Below are 23,548 nucleotides of genomic sequence, written 5' to 3' on the forward strand. Positions count from 1 at the left end.
CAATAGTGAAATATCTGCCCCGGGCGGTTCACATTTCCTGTCTAACTCAGGCAGGGGGGTCAATGCTGAGTGTGTGAACTGGAATCAATAGTGAAATATCTGCCCCGGGCGGTTCACATTTCCTGTCGAACTCAGGCAGGTGGGTCGATGCTGAGTGTGTGAACTGGAATCAATAGTGAAATATCTGCCCCCGGCGGTTCACATTTCCTGTCTAACTCAGGAAGGGGGATCAATGCTGAGTGTGTGAACTGGAATCAATAGTGAAACATCTGCCCCGGGCGGTTCACATTTCCTGTCTAACTCAGGCAGGGGGATCGATGCTGAGTGTGTGAACTGGAATCAATAGTGAAATATCTGACCCGGGCGGTTCACATTTCCTGTCTAACTCAGGCAGGGGGGTCAGTGCTGAGTGTGTGAACTGGAATCAATAGTGAAATATCTGCCCCGGGCGGTTCACATTTCCTGTCGAACTCAGGCAGGTGGGTCGATGCTGAGTGTGTGAACTGGAATCAATAGTGAAATATCTGCCCCCGGCGGTTCACATTTCCTGTCTAACTCAGGAAGGGGGATCAATGCTGAGTGTGTGAACTGGAATCAATAGTGAAACATCTGCCCCGGGCGGTTCACATTTCCTGTCTAACTCAGGCAGGGGGATCGATGCTGAGTGTGTGAACTGGAATCAATAGTGAAATATCTGACCCGGGCGGTTCACATTTCCTGTCTAACTCAGGCAGGGGGGTCAGTGCTGAGTGTGTGAACTGGAATCAATAGTGAAATATCTGCCCCGAGCGGTTCACGTTTCCTGTCTAACTCAGGCAGGGGGGTCAATGCTGAGTGTGTGAACTGGAATCAATAGTGAAATATCTGTCCCGGGCGGTTCACATTTCCTGTCTAATCAGGCAGGGGGATCAATGCTGAGTGTGTGAACTGGAATCAATAGTGAAATATCTGTCCCGGGCGGTTCACATTTCCTGTCTAATCAGGCAGGGGCGTCAATGCTGAGTGTGTGAACTGGAATCAATAGTGAAATATCTGCCCCGGGCGGTTCACATTTCCTGTCTAACTCAGGCAGGGGGGTCAATGCTGAGTGTGTGAACTGGAATCAATAGTGAAATATCTGCCCCGGGCGGTTCACATTTCCTGTCTAACTCAGGCAGGTGGGTCGATGCTGAGTGTGTGAACTGGAATCAATAGTGAAATATCTGCCCCGGGCGGTTCACATTTACTGTCTAACTCAGGCAGGGGGATCAATGCTGAGTGTGTGAACTGGAATCAATAGTGAAACATCTGCCCCGGGCGGTTCACATTTCCTGTCTAACTCAGGCAGGGGGGTCAATGCTGAGTGTGTGAACTGGAATCAATAGTGAAATATCTGCCCCGGGCGGTTCACATTTCCTGTCTAACTCAGGCAGGGGGGTCAATGCTGAGTGTGTGAACTGGAATCAATAGTGAAATATCTGCCCCGGGCGGTTCACATTTCCTGTCTAACTCAGGCAGGGGGGTCAATGCTGAGTGTGTGAACTGGAATCAATAGTGAAATATCTGCCCCGGGCGGTTCACATTTCCTGTCTAACTCAGGCAGGGGGGTCAATGCTGAGTGTGTGAACTGGAATCAATAGTGAAATATCTGCCCCGGGCGGTTCACATTTCCTGTCTAACTCAGGCAGGGGGGTCAATGCTGAGTGTGTGAACTGGAATCAATAGTGAAATATCTGCCCCGGGCGGTTCACATTTCCTGTCTAACTCAGGCAGGGGGGTCAATGCTGAGTGTGTGAACTGGAATCAATCGTGAAATATCTGCCCCGGGCGGTTCACATTTCCTGTCTAACTCAGGCAGGGGGGATCAATGCTGAGTGTGTGAACTGGAATCAATAGTGAAATATCTGCCCCGGGCGGTTCACATTTCCCGGCAACCGGCATCACAGAGATAATAATAATTATCTTTAGTGTCACAAGCAGGTTTACATTAACACTGCAATGAAGTTACTGTGAAAATCCCCTCTTCGCCACATTCCGGCGCCTGTTCGGGTACACAGAGGGAGAATTCAGAATGTCCAATTCACCAACAGCACGTCTTTCGGGACTTGTGGGAGGAAACCGGAGCACCCGGAGGAAACCCACGCAGACACGGGGAGAACATGCAGACTCCACACAGACAGTGACCCAAGCCGGGAATCGAACCATGGACACTGGAGCTGTGAAGCAACAACATAGAACATAGAAAATACAGCACAGAACAGGCCCTTCGGCCCACGATGTTGTGCCGAACCTTTGTCCTAGATTAATCATAGATTATCATTGAATTTACAGTGCAGAAGGAGGCCATTCGGCCCTTTGAGTCTGCACCGGCTCTTGGAAAGAGCACCATACCCAAACTCAACACCTCCACCCAACACCAAGGGCAATTTGGACATTAAGGGCAATTTATCATTGGCCAATTCACCTAAAACGCACATCTTTGGACTGTGGGAGGAAACCGGAGCACCCGGAGGAAACCCACGCACACACGGGGAGGACGTGCACACTCCGCACAGACAGTGACCCAAGCCGGAATCGAACCTGGGACCATGGAGCTGTGAAGCAATAGCTACCGTGCTGCCCTTAAGAACAAATAAATCTACACTATATCATTTTACCGTCATCCATGTACCTATCCAATAGCTGCTTGAAGGTCCCTAATGTTTCCGACTCAACTACTTCCACAGGCAGTGCATTCCATGCCCCCACTACTCTCTGGGTAAAGAACCTACCTCTGATATCCCTCCTATATCTTCCACCTTTCACCTTAAATTTATGTCCCCTTGTAATGGTGTGTTCCACCCGGGGAAAAAGTCTCTGATTGTCTACTCTATCTATTCCGCTGATCATCTTATAAACCTCTATCAAGTCGCCCCTCATCCTTCTCCGCTCTAATGAGAAAAGGCCTAGCACCCTCAACCTTTCCTCGTAAGACCGACTCTCCATTCCAGGCAACATCCTGGTAAATCTTCTTTGCACCTTTTCCAGAGCTTCCACATCCTTCCTAAAATGAGGCGACCAAAACTGTACACAGTACTCCAAATGTGGCCTTACCAAAGTTTTGTACAGCTGCATCATCACCTCACGGCTCTTAAATTCAATCCCTCTGTTAATGAGCACACCATAGGCCTTCTTCACAGCTCTATCCACTTGAGTGGCAACTTTCAAAGATGTATGAACATAGACCCCAAGATCTCTCTGCTCCTCCACATTGCCAAGAACTCTACCGTTAACCCTATATTCCGCATTCATATTTGTCCTTCCAAAATGGACAACCTCACACTTTTCAGGGTTAAATTCCATCTGCCACTTCTCAGCCCAGCTCTGCATCCTATCTATGTCTCTTTGCAGCCGACAACAGCCCTCCTTACTATCCACAACTCCACCAATCTTCGTATCGTCTGCAAATTTACTGACCCACCCTTCAACTCCCTCATCCAAGTCATTAATGAAAATCACAAACAGCAGAGGACCCAGAACTGATCCCTGCGGTACGCCACTGGTAACTGGGATCCAGGCTGAATATTTGTCATCCACCACCACTCTCTGACTTCTATCGGTTAGCCAATTCGTTATCCAACTGGCCAAATTTCCCACTATCCCATGCCTCCTTACTTTCTGCAAAGCCTACCATGGGGAACTTTATCAAATGCCTTATTAAAATCCATGTACACTACATCCACTGCTTTACCTTCATCCACATGCTTGGTCACCTCCTCAAAGAATTCAATAAGATTTGTAAGGCAAGACCTACCCCTCACAAATCCGTGCTGACTATCCCTAATCAAGCAGTGTCTTTCCAGATGCTCAGAAATCCTATCCTTCAGTACCCTTTCCATTCCTTTGCCTACCACCGAAGTAAGACTAACTGGCCTGTAATTCCCAGGGTTATCCCTAGTTCCTTTTTTGAACAGGGGCACGACATTCGCCACTCTCCAATCCCCTGGTACCACCCCTGTTGACAGTGAGGACGAAAAGTTCATTGCCAACGGCTCTGCAATTTCATCTCTTGCTTCCCATAGAATCCTTGGATATATCCCGTCAGGCCCGGGGGACTTGTCTATCCTCAAGTTTTTCAAAATGCCCAACACATCTTCCTTCCTGACAAGTATTTCCTCGAGCTTACCAATCTGTTTCACACTGTCCTCTCCAACAATATCGCCCCTCTCATTTGAAAATACAGAAGAAAAATACTCATTCAAGACCTCTCCTATCTCTTCAGACTCAATACACAATCTCCCGCTACTGTCCTTGATCGGACCTACCCTCGCTCTAGTCATTCTCATATTTCTCACATATGCGTAAAAGGCCTTGGGGTTTTCCTTGATCCTACCCGCCAAAGATTGTTCATGCCCTCTCTTAGCTCTCCTAATCCCTTTCTTCAGTTCCCTCCTGGCTATCTTGTATCCCTCCAATGCCCTGTCTGAACCTTGTTTCCTCAGCCTTACATAAGTCACCCTTTTCCTCTTAACAAGACATTCAACCTCTCTTGTCAACCATGGTTCCCTCACTCGACCATCTCTTCCCTGCCTGACAGGGACATACATTTCAAGGACACGTAGCACCTGTTCCTTGAACAAGTTCCACATTTCAACAGTGCTAACCACTGTGATGCCGTGCCGCAAGTAATTTCTAAATGGTTTCTAAATTCCAGGCTGTGATCAAAACACCAAAAAATATTTCCATAGTTAATCAGCTGGGGCGTTTCTTCAACATCTGATGTTCCCGTAGCTAAACTTTATTCAAAATCATCCCCTTAAAACTGTATAAAAATCCCTGAGCTCTCTGCTCAAACTGCAGATCGAGCTGAAGGTGCTGAGAGGCATTCAGTGAATTCACCAGTGACCTGCACCGACACCAAGATGCTGAGAATCGTCTTAACCGTGTGTGTCCTCTTCTGGAACCAACTCGCTGCACAGAATGCGGTACACGAGGTGATCGGGATCTGTGGAGAAAATGACTGCCTGAAACCCGCATTAATCATTGAGGAAAAGGTAAGGATAATTAGAACAAGAATAATCTTTATTATTGTCACAAGTAAACTGACACTAACACTGCAATGAAGTTACTGTGAAAAGTCCCTAGTCGCCACATTCCGGCGCCTGTTCGGGTCACAGAGGGAGAATTGAGAATGTCCAATTCACCAACAGCATGTCTTTCGGGGCTTGTGGGAGGAAACCTGAGCATCCGGTGACCCAAGGCGGGAAATGAACCCAGTTCCCTGGAGCAGTGAAGCAACAGTGCTAACCACTGTGCCACCGTGCCACTCTTCAGAGTTTACTGCATTCTGTAATGTTCGTACCAGTGGAAATTATTTAATGCCTGTGCTTTTGGGTCGAGTCCCCTTTACTCTCTTTACTGTCAAACATCTGTCTGACTCAGGCAGGGAGGGTGGTCAATGCTGAGTGTGTGAACTGGAATAAACAGTGAAATATCTGCCCCGGGCGGTTCACATTTCCTGTCTAACTCAGGCAGGGGGGTCAATGCTGAGTGTGTGAACTGGAATCAATAGTGAAATATCTGCCCCGGGCGGTTCACATTTCCTGTCTAACTCAGCAGGGGGGTCAATGCTGAGTGTGTGAACTGGAATCAATAGTGAAATATCTGCCCCGGGCGGTTCACATTTCCTGTCTAACTCAGGCAGGGGGGTCAATGCTGAGTGTGTGAACTGGAATCAATAGTGAAATATCTGCCCCGGGCGGTTCACATTTCCTGTCTAACTCAGGCAGAGGGATCAATGCTGAGTGTGTGAACTGGAATCAATAGTGAAATATCTGCCCCGGGCGGTTCACATTTCCTGTCTAACTCAGGCAGGGGGGTCAATGCTGAGTGTGTGAACTGGAATCAATAGTGAAATATCTGCCCCGGGCGGTTCACATTTCCTGTCCAACTCAGGCAGGGGGATCAATGCTGAGTGTGTGAACTGGAATAAACAGTGAAATATCTGCCCCGGGCGGTTCACATTTCCTGTCTAACTCAGGCAGGGGGAGCAATGCTGAGTGTGTGAACTGGAATCAATAGTGAAATATCTGTCCCGGGCGGTTCACATTTCCTGTCTAACTCAGGCAGGGGGGTCAATGCTGAGTGTGTGAACTGGAATCAATAGTGAAATATCTGCCCCGGGCGGTTCACATTTCCTGTCTAACTCAGGCAGGGGGGGTCAATGCTGAGTGTGTGAACTGGAATCAATAGTGAAATATCTGCCCCGGGCGGTTCACATTTCCTGTCTAACTCAGGCAGGGGGGTCAATGCTGCGTGTGTGAACTGGAATCAATAGTGAAATATCTGCCCCGGGCGGTTCACATTTCCTGTCTCACTCAGGCAGGGGGATCAATGCTGAGTGTGTGAACTGGAATCAATAGTGAAATATCTGCCCCGGGCGGTTCACATTTCCTGTCTAACTCAGGCAGGGGGGTCAATGCTGAGTGTGTGAACTGGAATCAATAGTGAAATATCTGCCCCGGGCGGTTCACATTTCCTGTCTAACTCAGGCAGGGGGGTCAATGCTGAGTGTGTGAACTGGAATCAATCGTGAAATATCTGCCCCGGGCGGTTCACATTTCCTGTCTAACTCAGGCAGGGGGGTCAATGCTGAGTGTGTGAACTGGAATAAACAGTGAAATATCTGCCCCGGGCGGTTCACACATCCTGGGACCCAGCACTCACACAGTTAATGATTTCCAAATTCAAGGCTGGGATCAGGAAAGTATTCTGAGGGCGGGAACATAAATAAATGGGAATGGATGGGAATAACCCCTTTGCTCTGCGCTCCCGGGATTCTCTGTCCCCGGGAAACACATCGGAGCGTTTGCCCCATTGGTCAGGCCCATCACACTTGGGCTGAGATAGTAGTGACCAACTGAGCCCATCCACAACCCCCCCACCCCCCGGACCACACGTCAGCCCTGATCCCCCCCCCCCCCCACCCCCCCCCCCCCCCCACCCCCCCCCCCCCCCCCCATCAGCCCTGACCCCTCCCACCCACAACACAGCACTGCAGCCCCCAACCCCCTGGTTTGCATCGGGACTCTCCTGACCCACACGTAGAGGGGTGACCCAACCCCCCCCCCCCACCACCCCCCCCCCCCCCACCACCACCACCCGCACTCTCCCGCAGAGACCCCTGTGATAGGGAGACCCCCCCACAGAGACCCCTGTGATAGGGAGACCCCCCCACAGAGACCCCTGTGATAGGGAGACCCCCCCACAGAGACCCCTGTGATAGGGAGACGCCCCCCAGAGACCCCTGTGAAAGGGAGACCCCCACAGAGACCCCTGTGATAGGGAGACCCCCACAGAGACCCCTGCGATTGAGAGACACCCCCCAACAGAGACCCCTGTGATATAGAGACCCTCCCCACAGAGACCCCCGTGATAGGAAGACCCCCACAGAGACCCCTGTGATAGGGAGACCCCCCCCCACAGAGACCCCCGTGATAGGGAGACCCCCCCACAGAGACCCATGTGATAGGGTGACCCCCCGCCATAGAGACCCCTGTGATAGGGAGACCCCCCCACAGAGACCTCTGTGATAGGGAACCCCTCCCCACAGAGACCCCTGTGATAGGGAGACCCCCCCCCCACAGAGACCCCTGTGATAGGGACACCCCCCACAGAGACCACTGTGATCGGGAGACCCCCCCACACAGAGACCCCTCTGATAGGGATCCCCTCCCCACAAGGACCCCTGAGATAGGGAGACCCCCCGGAGACCCCTGTGATAGGCAGACCCCCACAGAGACCCCTGTGATAGGGAGACTCCCCAACACAGAGACCCCTGTGATAGGTGACCCCTCCCCACAGAGACCCTGTGATAGGGAGAATCCCCCAGATACCCCTGTGATCGGGAGAACCCCACAGAGACCCCTGTGACAGGGAGACCCCTCCCCACAGGGACCCCTGTGATAGGGCGACTCCCCCACAGAGACCCCTGTGATAGGGAGCCTCCCCAGCACAGAGACCCCTGTGATAGGGGATCCCTCCACACAGGGGCCCCTGTAATAGGGGGGCACTAACTGACCCTGTCTGGACTGCTCTGAGCTTCCGGCCAGGGGTGGGTCCATCTTCTGGGGAGGGGTCTGTATTGGTGTGTGGGGGGGTCTTTGTGTGGGAAGTCGCCTCAGTAGGGGGTTCCTGCAGGAGGGGGGTCGATCTGGGGGTTCACTTATCACAGGGATCTCTTTGGGGCTCTCCCTATCACAGGGGTCTGTGTAGGGGGGCGGGGGGGTCTCCCTATCACAGGGGTCTGTGTGGGGGAGGGGATCTCACTATCACAGGGGATCCTATGGGGGTCTCCCTATCACAGGGGTCTCTGCGTGGGGGTCTCCCTATCACAGGGGTCTCTGTGGGGGTGTCTCCCTATCACAGGGGTCTCTGTGGGGGGTCTCCCTTTCACAGGGGTCTCTGTGACGGGGGGTCTCCCTTCACAGGGGTTCCTATGGGGGTCTCCCTTTCACAGGGGTCTCTGTGACGGGGGGTTTCCCTATCACAGGGGTCTCTGTGACGGGGAGTTTCCCTATCACAGGACATGAATACTGCTCCCACACCTGGGAACCGAGGACCGTCCCCTCAACACTGATGTGTTTTGGTGCGAGTTCAGTTGTGTCACATGGTGATGAATTTTATTTTCCTGTTTTAGAATTACCTTGAGGTGCAATTCAAAGAACGCCGGAGGATTGAAACTGAAGTTGATGCCGCGGATATTAAAAGTGCGCTGGCGATCGGTCTGGAGAAACTATTCAGTTATGCACGTTGTGGGAATGTTGCAGGTATGTCAGATGTTCCTTCAAAGTAACAACAGATTATAAAACAGCCACTCACTCTTTAACCTGTCATGTTTGAAACTTTCTGTACAGACTGACACACTGAGCAAAGAATTGTCAATCCCAGAGCGTTCCTCGCTCACATGTGACTAGTGGGTTGAGGCGCTATTTGGGCTACTTACACACATAGAAACAAACCGAGAAAATAGAAGCAGGAGGAGGCCATTCGGCCCGTCGAGCCTGCTCCGCTAATCATTGTGATCATGGCTGACCATCAAGTTCAATACCCTGATCCCACCTTCCCCCATATCCCTCGAGCCCTTTTGCCCCAAGAGCAAATCTAATTCCTTCTTCAAATTCCACAGATTCCCCGCTCTCTGGGGCGAGGGTGAGACCCTCTCTTGTCGGAGATGGTCATTGCCGGGCACTTGTGTGGCGCGAATGTAACATCTTTGGAAAACCCTCTCCAAATCCAACTCTGGGGAGGCCGGAAGTCACGGGAATGAACTGGAAACAAATGCAAGGCTAAAATTCAACAGAGGAATGTTTAACTAATGGGACAGTGAAGAGAGGGTCCGTGCAATTAAATGGATCAGTCCAATAGAGCAATGAGACCGACCTCACTCTCAGCTCTGTTAAACCAGGGACCCCATTCTCCCAATTCTCTTCGTGCCGGCTGGATGCGGTGAATCTGGTGGGAGCCAGACCGTCGAATACCCGCTGGTGTAAAATTCCGTTGCAAGTCTCCCAATGGCGGGTTAATGGCGATGAAGGCTGGCGTGAACAGGCGGGCTCTCGGATCACCCGAGATTTGAGGTGAGTGCAACACTGCCACAGTGCTGCACCGCTCCTGATGCATCGCTCACCACACTTCCTGCCCTCCGTCTCCATGCCCAGCTAGTCTTCATGGGCAGCCCCGTGCTGCTGGACCCATGGACACGCCTGTGCCACCGTTTCCCGGTCAGTATTGTGCCAGGGCTGCGAGTACAGGAGTCTCCTTCTCCCCCTCCAGCAGCGACACACACCAGTGTCTATCTGGACAGCCCTGTGCTGTCTGTCCCTTCCAGCAGTGACACACACCAGTGTCTATCTGGACAGCTCTGTGCTGTCTGTCCTTTCCAGCAGTGACACACACCAGTGTCTATCTGGACAGCTCTGTGCTGTCTGTCCCTTCCAGCAGTGACACACACCAGTGTCTATCTGGACAGCTCTGTGCTGTCTGTCCTTTCCAGCAGTGACACACACCAGTGTCTATCTGGACAGCTCTGTGCTGTCTGTCCCTTCCAGCAGTGACACACACCAGTGTCTATCTGGACAGCTCTGTGCTGTCTGTCCCTTCCAGCAGTGACACACACCAGTGTCTATCTGGACAGCTCTGTGCTGTCTGTCCCTTCCATCAGCGACACACACCAGTGTCTATCTGGACAGCTCTGTGCTGTCTCCCCCTTCCAGCAGTGACACACACCAGTGTCTATCTGGACAGCTCTGTACTGTCTCCCCCTCCAGCAGTGACACACACCAGTGTCTATCTGGACAGCTCTGTGCTGTCTGTCCCTTCCAGCAGTGACACACACCAGTGTCTATCTGGACAGCTCTGTGCTGTCTGTCCCTTCCAGCAGTGACACACACCAGTGTCTATCAGGACAGCTCTGTGCTGTCTGTCCCTTCCAGCAGTGACACACACCAGTGTCTATCTGGACAGCTCTGTGCTGTCTGTCCCTTCCAGCAGTGACACACACCAGTGTCTATCTGGACAGCTCTGTGCTGTCTGTCCCTTCCAGCAGTGACACACACCAGTGTCTATCTGGACAGCTCTGTGCTGTCTGTCCCTTCCAGCAGTGACACACACCAGTGTCTATCTGGACAGCTCTGTGCTGTCTGTCCCTTCCAGCAGTGACACACACCAGTGTCTATCTGGACAGCTCTGTGCTGTCTGTCCCTTCCAGCAGTGACACACACCAGTGTCTATCTGGGCAGCTCTGTGCTGTCTGTCCCTTCCAGCAGTGACACACACCAGTGTCTATCTGGACAGCTCTGTGCTGTCTGTCCCTTCCAGCAGTGACACACACCAGTGTCTATCTGGACAGCTCTGTGCTGTCTGTCCCTTCCAGCAGTGACCCACACCAGTGTCTATCTGGACAGCTCTGTGCTGTCTGTCACTTCCAGCAGTGACACACACCAGTGTCTATCTGGACAGCTCTGTGCTGTCTGTCCCTTCCAGCAGTGACACACACCAGTGTCTATCTGGACAGCTCCGTGCTGTCTCCCTCTTCCAGCAGTGACACACACCAGTGTCTATCTGGACAGCTCTGTGCTGTCTGTCCCTTCCAGCAGTGACCCACACCAGTGTCTATCTGGACAGCTCTGTGCTGTCTCCCCCTTCCAGCAGTGACACACACCAGTGTCTATCTGGACAGCTCTGTGCTGTCTCCCCCTTCCAGCAGTGACACACACCAGTGTCTATCTGGACAGCTCTGTGCTGTCTGTCCCTTCCAGCAGTGACACACACCAGTGTCTATCTGGACAGCTCTGTGCTGTCTGTCCCTTCCAGCAGTGACACACACCAGTGTCTATCTGGACAGCTCTGTGCTGTCTGTCCCTTCCAGCAGTGACACACACCAGTGTCTATCTGGACAGCTCTGTGCTGTCTGTCCCTTCCAGCAGTGACACACACCAGTGTCTATCTGGACAGCTCTGTGCTGTCTGTCCCTTCCAGCAGCGACACACACCAGTGTCTATCTGGACAGCTCTGTGCTGTCTGTCCCTTCCAGCAGTGACACACACCAGTGTCTATCTGGACAGCTCTGTGCTGTCTCCCCCTTCCAGCAGTGACACACACCAGTGTCTATCTGGACAGCTCTGTGCTGTCTGTCCCTTCCAGTAGTGACACACACCAGTGTCTATCTGGACAGCTCTGTGCTGTCTGTCCCTTCCAGCAGTGACACACACCAGTGTCTATCTGGACAGCTCTGTGCTGTCTGTCCCTTCCAGCAGCGACACACACCAGTGTCTATCTGGACAGCTCTGTGCTGACTGTCCCTTCCAGCAGTGACACACACCAGTGTCTATCTGGACAGCTCTGTGCTGTCTCCCCCTTCCAGCAGTGACACACACCAGTGTCTATCTGGACAGCTCTGTGCTGTCTGTCCCTTCCAGCAGTGACACACTCCAGTGTCTATCTGGACAGCTCTGTGCTGTCTGTCCCTTCCAGCAGTGACACACACCAGTGTCTATCTGGACAGCTCTGTGCTGTCTGTCCCTTCCAGCAGTGACACACACCAGTGTCTATCTGGACAGCTCTGTGCTGTCTCCCCCTTCCAGCAGTGACACACACCAGTGTCTATCTGGACAGCTCTGTGCTGTCTCCCCCTTCCAGCAGTGACACACACCAGTGTCGATCTGGACAGCTCTGTGCTATCTCCCCCTTCCAGCAGTGACACACACCAGTGTCTATCTGGACAGCTCTGTGCTGTCTCCCCCTTCCAGCAGCGACACACACCAGTGTCTATCTGGACAGCTCTGTGCTGTCTGTCCTTTCCAGCAGTGACACACACCAGTGTCTATCTGGACAGCTCTGTGCTGTCTGTCCCTTCCAGCAGTGACACACACCAGTGTCTATCTGGACAGCTCTGTGCTGTCTGTCCCTTCCAGCAGTGACACACACCAGTGTCTATCTGGACAGCTCTGTGCTGTCTGTCCCTTCCAGCAGTGACACACACCAGTGTCTATCTGGACAGCTCTGTGCTGTCTCCCCCTTCCAGCAGTGACACACACCAGTGTCTATCTGGACAGCTCTGTGCTGTCTGTCCCTTCCAGCAGTGACACACACCAGTGTCTATCTGGACAGCTCTGTGCTGTCTCCCCCTTCCAGCAGTGACACACACCAGTGTCTATCTGGACAGCTCTGTGCTGTCTCCCCCTTCCAGCAGTGACCCACACCAGTGTCTATCTGGACAGCTCTGTGCTGTCTGTCCCTTCCAGCAGTGACACACACCAGTGTCTATCTAGACAGCTCTGTGCTGTCTGTCCCTTCCAGCAGTGACACACACCAGTGTCTATCTGGACAGCTCTGTGCTGTCTCCCTCTTCCAGCAGTGACACACACCAGTGTCTATCTGGACAGCTCTGTGCTGTCTGTCCCTTCCAGCAGTGACACACACCAGTGTCTACCTGGACAGCTCTGTGCTGTCTGTCCCTTCCAGCAGTGACACACACCAGTGTCTATCTGGGCAGCTCTGTGCTGTCTGTCCCTTCCAGCAGTGACACACACCAGTGTCTATCTGGGCAGCTCTGTGCTGTCTGTCCCTTCCAGCAGTGACACACACCAGTGTCTATCTGGACAGCTCTGAGCCGTCTCCCCTTCCAGCAGTGACACACACCAGTGTCTATCTGGACAGCTCTGTGCTGTCTGTCCCTTCCAGCAGTGACACACACCAGTGTCTATCTGGACAGCTCTGTGCTGTCTCCCCCTTCCAGCAGTGACACACACCAGTGTCTATCTGGACAGCTCTGTGCTGTCTCCCCCTTCCAGCAGTGACACACACCAGTGTCTATCTGGACAGCTCTGTGCTGTCTGTCCCTTCCAGCAGTGACACACACCAGTGTCTATCTGGACAGCTCTGTGCTGTCTCCCTCTTCCAGCAGTGACACACACCAGTGTCTATCTGGACAGCTCTGTGCTGTCTGTCCCTTCCAGCAGTGACACACACCAGTGTCTATCTGGACAGCTCTGTGCTGTCTGTCCCTTCCAGCAGTGACACACACCAGTGTCTATCTGGACAGCTCTGTGCTGTCTCCCCCTTACAGCAGTGACACACTCCAGTGTCTATCTGGACAGCTCTGTGCTGTCTGTCCCTTCCAGCAGTGACACACACCATTGTCTATCTGGACAGCTCTGTGCTGTCTCCCCCTTCCAGCAGTGACACACACCAGTGTCTATCTGGACAGCTCTGGGCTGTCTGTCCCTTCCAGCAGTGACACACACCAGTGTCTATCTGGACAGCTCTGTGCTGTCTGTCCCTTCCAGCAGTGACACACACCAGTGTCTATCTGGACAGCTCTGTGCTGTCTGTCCCTTCCAGCAGTGACACACACCGTGTGTATCTGGACAGCTCTGTGCTGTCTGTCCCTTCCAGCAGTGACACACACCAGTGTCTATCTGGACAGCTCTGTGCTGTCTGTCCCTTCCAGCAGTGACACACACCGTGTGTATCTGGACAGCTCTGTGCTGTCTGTCCCTTCCAGCAGTGACACACACCAGTGTCTATCTGGACAGCTCTGTGCTGTCTGTCCCTTCCAGCAGTGACACACACCAGTGTCTATCTGGACAGCTCTGTGCTGTCTCCCCCTTACAGCAGTGACACACACCAGTGTCTATCTGGACAGCTCTGTGCTGTCTGTCCCTTCCAGCAGTGACACACACCAGTGTCTATCTGGACAGCTCTGTGCTGTCTGTCCCTTCCAGCAGTGACACACACCAGTGTCTATCTGGACAGCTCTGTGCTGTCTGTCCCTTCCAGCAGTGACACACACCAGTGTCTATCTGGACAGCTCTGTGCTGTCTGTCCCTTCCAGCAGTGACACACACCAGTGTCTATCTGGACAGCTCTGTGCTGTCTCCCCCTTCCAGCAGTGACACACACCAGTGTCTATCTGGACAGCTCTGTGCTGTCTGTCCCTTCCAGCAGTGACACACACCAGTGTCTATCTGGACAGCTCTGTGCTGTCTGTCCCTTCCAGCAGTGACACACACCAGTGTCTATCTGGACAGCTCTGTGACACTCAGCAGCCACCACAATAAAGGTACAAAGGTTGACGAGGGGAGGAGTGTGAGGTGCGTTCTGGGGTCATGGGGGGGCGGTGTCCTGATGGCTTGACAAAGACGAGAGGGGCATTGTCGAAGGAGGGTTGTGCAAAGGGTGTGGGGGGGTGTAGGGGCTCGTGTCGGCAAAGGGGTTTGTGGGGGTGGTAGGGCTCGGGGGGGGCAGGGAGGGAGGTGAGGAGGGGTAGAGCTCGGGGGGGCAGGGAGGGGGGTGAGGAGGGGTAGAGCTCGGGGGGCAGGGAGGGGGGTGAGGAGGGGTAGAGCTCGGGGGGGCAGGGAGGGGGGTGAGGAGGGGTAGAGCTCAGGGGGCAGGGAGGGGGGTGAGGAGGGGTAGAGCTCGGGGGGGCAGGGAGGGGGGTGAGGAGGGGTAGAGCTCGGGGGGCAGGGAGGGGGGTGAGGAGGGGTAGAGCTCGGGGGGCAGGGAGGGGGGTGAGGAGGGGTAGAGCTCAGGGGGCAGGGAGGGGGGTGAGGAGGGGGGTGAGGAGGGGTAGAGCTCGGGGGGGCAGGGAGGGGGGTGAGGAGGGGTAGAGCTCGGGGGGCAGGGAGGGGGGTGAGGAGGGGTAGAGCTCGGGGGGGCAGGGAGGGGGGTGAGGAGGGGTAGAGCTCAGGGGGCAGGGAGGGGGGTGAGGAGGGGTAGAGCTCGGGGGGGCAGGGAGGGGGGTGAGGAGGGGTAGAGCTCAGGGGGCAGGGAGGGGGTGAGGAGGGGTAGAGCTCGGGGGGGCAGGGAGGGGGGTGAGGAGGGGTAGAGCTCGGGGGGCAGGGAGGGGGGTGAGGAGGGGTAGAGCTCGGGGGGGCAGGGAGGGGGGTGAGGAGGGGTAGGTCCCCGGTGGGCATGGAGGAGGGTGTGGGGGGTAGGTCTCGGGAGGGGGGCAGGGAGGGGGTAGATTGAGGAACAGGCTGTCCCTCGAGGCTGTGACACTTTCCCAGCTGGGTGTTAACATGCTGCACAGTCTGGTGAAGGGAGGGGGCTGCACAGAGTGATATGAGTGAGCGGGACGGACATTTCAATATGGTGTCGGTGTGGTGATGTGCATCACTGTAAATACACAAGGGGTTAATGTGAACACACTGCAACTAAATAAACACTAGAGGGAGCACCAGAGGCATCATGACGCACAGACACTCAACCGATAGGTCAGTAAGATAGGACACGACCAATGGGCAGTCAAGACACCCAGAGGTGGCACTACCACAAGGGGGCTACCCATATAAAAGGACACAGCACACAGGCTCTCTCTCTTTCCACAGGCGACACTCAGAGAGACAGGGGCAGATCAGGAAGCATCACACTCACCGCATGGCTGAGAGCAGACTGGTTAGTTAGACTGAGTTACTACAGCAAGATCAGCAGGAGAGTCGAACTCAAGTAGGAGAATTGTTAACTGTTCAATGAATGTGTTAAACCATCTCCAAGTCTGAACCTTCCTTTGTCGGAGCCGACATCAAGGGGGCAGCTTATGCTACATGAAGAAGCAGAACACAACAGTCGGCACTCACACTGCGAGTGGGACCATGCTGGTCACATGCTGCTCTCCATCCTGGCAACTTGGTCATTTGCATATTCCCTTAAAGTGATATCACAACATTTTCCACATCTCACCAAAGTGACCCTGCCCCCTGACCTGTAACCTCTGACTATCTATCAGCTGATCACCCAGTTAAATGCTGTAACAGTGTCTCTGTCCACAGGTACTATTGTTCCTGTCTCTGCACCTTGGGGAGTTTTTGGATACTTGAAAAATGGCAAAATACAGCAGAAATTCCGAGTATTTCTTGTGATAGTTCCTCAAGTCACCAACCCGCCTCAACCAACAGATCCAACAGTTGAAATAGTAACAGCCCCTCCTGTTTGGTACTATGGCAGGTGAGTTTAGTGACTGATATATTGTGATTGGTGTTTCTTTCTGTCAGCTCTTGTATCAACATCAGCCCGGGGAGCAATTCTCCCACTTTGAGACTAAGTGTTATGGTGTGGGCAGGAACGTGGGCAGGAATGCGGGCAGGAACATGAACAGGAGCGTGGGCAGGAACTGGGGCAGGAATGTGGGCAGGAACTGGGGCAGGAGTGTGGGCAGGAGCGTGGGCACAAATTTGGCCAGGTACTGGGGCAGGAACATGGGCAGGAACTGGGGCAGGAACGTGGGCAGGAACTGGGGCAGGAATGTGGGCAGGAACTGGGGCAGGAGTGTGGGCACAAACCTAATCCCAGAGCTGAAGGGGTTGGATTACGAGGAGAGGTTGAGTAGACTGGGACTGTACTCGTTGGAATTTAGAAGGATGAGGGGGGATCTTATAGAAACATATAAGATTATGAAGGGAATAGATAGGATAGATGCGGGCAGGTTGTTTCCACTGGCGGGTGAAAGCAGAACTAGGGGGCATAGCCTCAAAATAAGGGGAAGTAGATTTAGGACTGAGTTTAGGAGGAACTTCTTCACCCAAAGGGTTGTGAATCTATGGAATTCCTTGCCCAGTGAAGCAGTTGAGGCTCCTTCATTAAATTATTTTAAGATAAAGATAGATAGTTTTTTGAAGAATAAAGGGATTAAGGGTTATGGTGTTCGGGCCGGAAAGTGGAACTGAGTCCACAAAAGATCAGCCATGATCTCATTGAATGGTGTAGCAGGCTCGAGGGGCCAGATGGCCTACTCCTGCTCCTAGTTCTTATGTTCTTATGAATGTGGACAGGAATGTGGGCAGGAATTTGGTCAGGAATGTGGGCAGGAACACGGGCATGTATGTGGGCAGGAATGTGGGGAGGAATGTGGGGAGGAATGTGGGCAGGACCATGGGCAGGTACATGGGCAGGAATGTGGGCAGGAACGTGGGCAGGAATGAGGGCAGGAATGTGAGCAGGAACGTGGGCAGGAATGTGTGCAAGAATGTGGGCAGGAGCGTGGGCAGGAGCGTGGGCAGGAACGTGGGCAGGAACGTGGCCGCTTGCCGGAAAACACTCCGAATCTTCCCACCCATCATTAATTATTCCCCTGGGTGTTTTCCGCTGTTTTCAGCAGTGGGTGAGGCCTGGATGGTGTGTAGTCCACCCTCCTGCCCGGGTGTCATATTGAAAAGATGCCCAACAACACTGAGCCATGTCGACAAAAGAAGGTGGACCTCCTGAAAATGCAGATCGATTTCCAGCAACATTGGTCACCCAGAAACAGGACAGCAGGAGGACCCCCTCCAGAACACATAATACGGAAGATCCACGGTCCCAATCTCCCCCAACCCACTGCTGTGGTGCTCCAGGGTCCAGGGTTGTGGGCGCTCTCCATCCTCAACTCTGTGGGCAGCGCCACGCATCCTGACTTTGGCACACTACATTGTGAAGAATGTTTCTCACACTGGCGTTTTTCCCGCCGGAATGGCAGGGAATCTATCCTGGGGGGGCACCCCGAGGTCCCTCTGCTACTGCACTCTCTTTAGAACTGAGCCATTAAGTCTGGATAGGCTCTCTCCACCCTTTCTGTAAAATGCATCACCTCACATTTCTCTGTGTTAAACTCTATCTGCCACTTGTCTGCCCATTTGGCCAGCTTCTCGATGCTCTTACCCCAGCTGTGGACTAACTCAGTCTTCTTCAAACTTCTTCAAACTCCGGGGATCCATTTATACCAACCGGCCGACCTTCGGGACCCAACCCGGCCGACCTTCGTGACCCACGTCGGCCGACCTTCGTGACCCAACCCGGCCGACCTTCGTGACCCACGTCGGCCGACCTTCGTGACCCACGTCGGCCGACCTTCGTGACCCACGTCGGCCGAGCTTCGTGACCCACGTCGGCCGAGCTTCGTGACCCACGTCGGCCGACCTTTGTGACCCACGCCGGCCAAACTTCGCGAGCCACCATTTTCTCTGACCTTGTTTGCTGCTGATAAAAATGGAGGAAATGGTTTCTGGTCCCTTTGGCCCTCGTACGCGCTCCTCCAATGGAACCTGTTGGGTGAAGGCGAAGCTTTCGGGTGTGGGAAAGTCTGGAGTCTCCATCGGTCCAAAGTTCCGCTTTTGTCCTGTAACATTTTATAAAGTAAACCGCCCCAAAATTCTAAAAATAAATAAAAATAAAATGAATAAAATAAATTACCTCCCCCCCCGAACTTGTAAAACAAAAAGCTGTGACCGTTAAAAAAAAAGTGGGCGCACTGCGCCTGCGCGTCCGATCATCGGTGCGGGTGATAGTTTAGCGCCTGCGCGCCGACGATCTGACACACATATTACCGCTTTTTTTACACGTTCGCAGCCATTTTGACGGCCGCTTGCAGCCACCGTTATTAACAGCCGGCTGCCGCGGCTGTTGCGCGCAGATTTGCCCGATCGGGAGCGCCGCGATGTACGGCCCTCCTGACACCCGCCCGCGACCCACCCACGGGTCGCGTCCCCGAGTTTGACAATGCCTGGAATAACTGACTGGCGGAGGCGACTCAATGGGCTGAATGGTCAACTCCTGTCCCTGTTGTCCTGGCAACCGACTTTCCAAACAGGTCTTGTCAGGAGGGTAAAAATTAAATCCTCTGTTCTTAATTCTGTTGCAGGGGTTTTGACACGAAAGTTGATGAACAGCAAATGGAAGAACGCCTGTTTCAACTAATGAAGGACCTGGAACAGGACAACCAATCCTTCGATAGCACATATTTCATCATGGATATTTTTACCAAGCAAGGGCTAATGGGAATGGGTTTTGAAAAGACAGGAGAATGAAGGTTTTCTGGAAGGTTCTGTTACCTTTCTAAACATCAAACAGTGAGATATGCTTCACTCTATTCTGAACCTGTTTAACTTTCCATTGGGTTTAATCTGGAATACTGAGCATAGTTTTAATCTCCTTACCTCAAGACGGTTATATTTGAGGGAACGCAATGTCTGTTCATCAGACAGGTTACGTAGATGTGTCAATATTGGCATTTTGGACAATTCCACCAATGTCCATCTCCAAATCCCTGTGACCCTGTTTAGAAATATTGCCCTCTACTGGCAGTTAGTAATTATGACTCCCACACACACACTGCAGCATTTATTCTAGATTCAAAATTATTCAGCGACATTAACAGTGAACATTGCTTCCTCATTTCCATCCACTGTCCCATTGATTATTTAGCTCAATGATTCTAAACAATGTTCTTTTCTCGATGTCCAGTTTCTCCCCACATTGTCCGGCCATCTTGGTTCTCACCTGGGGCTGGGCCGTTTTGTCTGCCTCAAAATTAAATAAAAACAGAGACTCTTCAATCCGCTCCACCATTCAGGAAGATCATGGCTGATCTTCGACCTGAACTCCACCTTCCCACACTGTCCCTCGAGTGTGTAATCTGTCTGATAAACAGGGAATGCACTCCCACTAAACTCACTTCACCCACCCTTAACTAAGGAGCCCAAACATCACCACATCATATTCCACCTGCCATGTTCTTAACCACTCACTTAACCAACCAAATGTGGAGCAAACACGTGATCGTCCACCCACACGTTAACCATACATGTGACTCCAGCCCTGATATATTTGACTGTCTCTGAGTCCCGCCTGCTCTATTTCCCGTTAATATTATTTATAATTGGGTCTCCCTTCAACGTCTGAAATTCATTGCTGAACACGTCTCCACACTGCACAGATACAGGGCAAAACTCAATTGTACCGGGTGGTGGGCCCTCTATTGGGGAACGGAGATTAATCACTGCACTAATTTGCTTTTTCTGTAATCTTGCTTTCAATGAATTGTGAGACTGAGACTGAGATGGTCCTAGTGTCAGATATAGTTCCAGAATTTTCTATCTTCACACAGCCATGTAATATATTCATATTTATCCATCAGACTGACCAGAATGTTTCAAGTTGGTGTGAAAAGAGTTGGGATTTGTGACAGAGCACAGAGTATTGAAGCTGTTAAATGTGAAATCATGGAGTGATCAGATATGGGACTGTTCCTGGGCTCTCTCACTCGGAGTTAGTTCCAGATGGAATTATTTAATTACAAGGGAATGTTTAAACTGTAAAGAGACAGTGTGTTCACCATTTGTAAAATAATGAGATTTTCATCACATCATCGGGAAGATTTTGCTTCAATGTTTGAATAGTTCTGTGTCCTGTGCTCTGAAATATAATGGGAATGGACCAGAGAACAGACTGTGTGGAATAGACACTGGACACTGTAGGAAGAACACGTCACTCACTGGAGAAACCTGCTAATGGAGACCACACCCTGTGTGGGCAGTAAAATATTCCCTTTTCCTGCCAGTCCTGAGAATCAAACACTGGACATTGTGGTGGGGATGTTTAAAAAGGTTGTTTCTCAATCCGGTTTGGTCTGACTCAGATCAGTCCAAGTTCAGGAAACAGATGGGCCCAGGTCAGGAAAGTGAAAGTGGGAGTTTTGTGACCCAGGTGTGAAGCAGCTTAAAACTGGTCCTTAAACCGGAGAAAGAATCCCAATCTAGAATTAGAATCCAGAGACTGGAGGTGGAATAAAGTTTCCATTCCGATCTCCTCAAACCCACACTGGGAGCTGACTTTGGGAATATCGACAGACTGAATCTGTGACTGAGAAAATGATCGATTCAGATCTGACTCCCGTTAACAGGTGACCCATTCACAGGTTTGTCTGGTGCAGTAAATAATCCATCGTCTTCTTGTCTTTGTTTGTCTTTTGTTTTTCAAACTGCTGGGAATGAATTCTCACTGTGAAATAAAGAGGGTGATGCATTTACACATTTGGTCTCGTGTTAGATTCTTCCTCACAAATAAATCTGGGTCAATGATCACATCGCTAGTTTCATACCAGATAAACTCTCCACATTTCAGTGAAATGATTCTGATAAGATGTTGAGGTGTAAAGTTAAAGAATGAGAAAGAATGAAGAGACGGAGAGTAATTTATTGGGAGATGTGACTTGGAGAGCGAGCTCCATATTGGTCAGGTAACAGCTCACACCGCGTGCAGTCCGACACTGAGAACAAAGAACAAAGAAAAGTACAGCACAGGAATAGGCCCTTCGGCCCTCCAAGCCCGTGCCGACCATGCTGCCCGACTGAACTACAATCTTCTACACTTCCTGGGTCCGATCAGGGGTGAGCTGGCAAGGTGGATACAGAACTGGCTAGGCCATAGAAGGCAGAGAGTAGCAATGGAGGGATGCTTTTCTAATTGGAGGGCTGTGACCAGTGGTGTTCCACAGGGATCAGTGCTGGGACCTTTGCTCTTTGTAGTATATATAAATGATTTGGAGGAAAATGTAACTGTTCTGATTAGTAAGTTTGCAGACGACACAAAGGTTGGTGGAATTGCGGATAGCGATGAGGACTGTCGGAGGATACAGCAGGATTTAAATTGTCTAGAGACTTGGGCGGAGAGATGGCAGATGGAGTTTAATCCGGACAAATGTGAGGTAATGCATTTTGGAAGGTCTAATGCAGGTAGGGAATATACAGTGAATGGTAGAACCCTCAAGAGTATTGAAAGTCAAAGAGATCTAGGAGTACAGGTCCACAGGTCATTGAAAGGGGCAACACAGGTGGAGAAGGTAGTCAAGAAGGCATACGGCATGCTTGCCTTCATTGGCCGGGGCATTGAGTATAAGAATTGGCAAGTCATGTTGCAGCTGTATAGAATCTTAGTTAGGCCACACTTGGAGTATAGTGTTCAATTCTGGTCGCCACACTACCAGAAGGATGTGGAGGCTTTAGAGAGGGTGCAGAAGAGATTTACCAGAATGTTGCCTGGTATGGAGGGCATTAGCTATGAGGAGCGGTTGAATAAACTCGGTTTGTTCTCACTGGAACGAAGGAGGTTGAGGGGAGACCTGATAGAGGTATACAAAATTATGAGGGGCATAGACAGAGTGGATAGTCAGAGGCTTTTCCCCAGGGTAGAGGGGTCAATTACTAGGGGGCATAGGTTTAAGGTGAGAGGGGCAAGGTTTAGAGTAGATGTACGAGGCAAGTTTTTTACGCAGAGGGTAGTGGGTGCCTGGAACTCGCTGCCGGAGGAGGTGGTGGAAGCAGGGACGATAGTGACATTTAAGGGGCATCTTGACAAATACATGAATAGGATGGGAATAGAGGGCTACGGACCCAGGAAGTGTAGAAGATTGTAGTTTAGTCGGGCAGCATGGTCGGCACGGGCTTGGAGGGCCGAAGGGCCTGTTCCTGTGCTGTACATTTCTTTGTTCTTTGTACAGCGCAGTACAGGCCCTTCAGCCCTCGATGTTGCGCCGAACTGTGAAACCACTCTAAAGCCCATCGACACTATTCCCTTATCGTCCATATGTCTATCCAATGACCATTTAAATGCCCTTAGTGTTGGCAAGTCCACTACTGTTGCAGGCAGGGCATTCCACGCCCTTACTACTCTCTGAGTAAAGAACCTACCTCTGATATCTGTCCTATATCTATCTCCCCTCAATTTAAAGCTATGTCCCCTCGTGCTAGACATCCGCATCCGAGGAAAAAGGCTCTCACTGTCCACCCTATCCAATCCTCTGATCATCTTGTATGCCTCAACTAAGTCACCTCTTAACCTTCTTCTCTCTAACGAAAACAGCCTCAATCCCTCAGCCTTTCCTCATAAGATCTTCCCTCCATACCAGGCAACATTCTGGTAAATCTCCTCTGCACCCTTTCCAATGCTTCCACATCCTTCCTATAATGCGGCGACCAGAATTGCACGCAATACTCCAAATGCGGCTGCACCAGAGTTTTGTACAGCTGCAACATGACCTCATGGCTCCGAAACTCAATCCCTCTACCAATAAAAGCTAACACACCGTACGCCTTCTTAACAACCCTCACATCCTGGGTGGCAACTTTCAGGGATCTATGTACATGGACACCGAGATCTCTCTGCTCATCCACACTGCCAAGAATCTTACCATTAGCCCAGTACTCTGTCTTCCTGTTATTCCTTCCAAAATGAATCACCTCACACTTTTCTGCATTAAACTCCATTTGCCACCTCTCAG

At 51.8% G+C, this 23,548-nt stretch overlaps 1 protein-coding gene across 1 annotated transcript in view; it reads left to right on the top strand.

Annotated features, from left to right (window-relative positions):
* Positions 1-21,298, top strand: part of LOC140411220 (uncharacterized) — a 44,994-nt gene extending 23,696 nt beyond the window's left edge. Inside the window, exons 2-5 of the mRNA XM_072500327.1 lie at positions 4,819-5,012; positions 8,657-8,786; positions 16,290-16,464; positions 19,133-21,298. Of these exons, the coding sequence (XP_072356428.1) occupies positions 4,881-5,012; positions 8,657-8,786; positions 16,290-16,464; positions 19,133-19,298 (603 nt within the window). The 5' untranslated portion in view covers positions 4,819-4,880 and the 3' untranslated portion in view covers positions 19,299-21,298. The remainder of the gene's footprint in view (positions 1-4,818; positions 5,013-8,656; positions 8,787-16,289; positions 16,465-19,132) is intronic.
* The last annotated feature ends 2,250 nt before the right edge of the window (positions 21,299-23,548 follow it).

The sequence above is a fragment of the Scyliorhinus torazame genome, chromosome 4 (assembly GCF_047496885.1).
Source record: "Scyliorhinus torazame isolate Kashiwa2021f chromosome 4, sScyTor2.1, whole genome shotgun sequence".
Taxonomy (NCBI): Eukaryota; Metazoa; Chordata; class Chondrichthyes; order Carcharhiniformes; family Scyliorhinidae; genus Scyliorhinus; species Scyliorhinus torazame.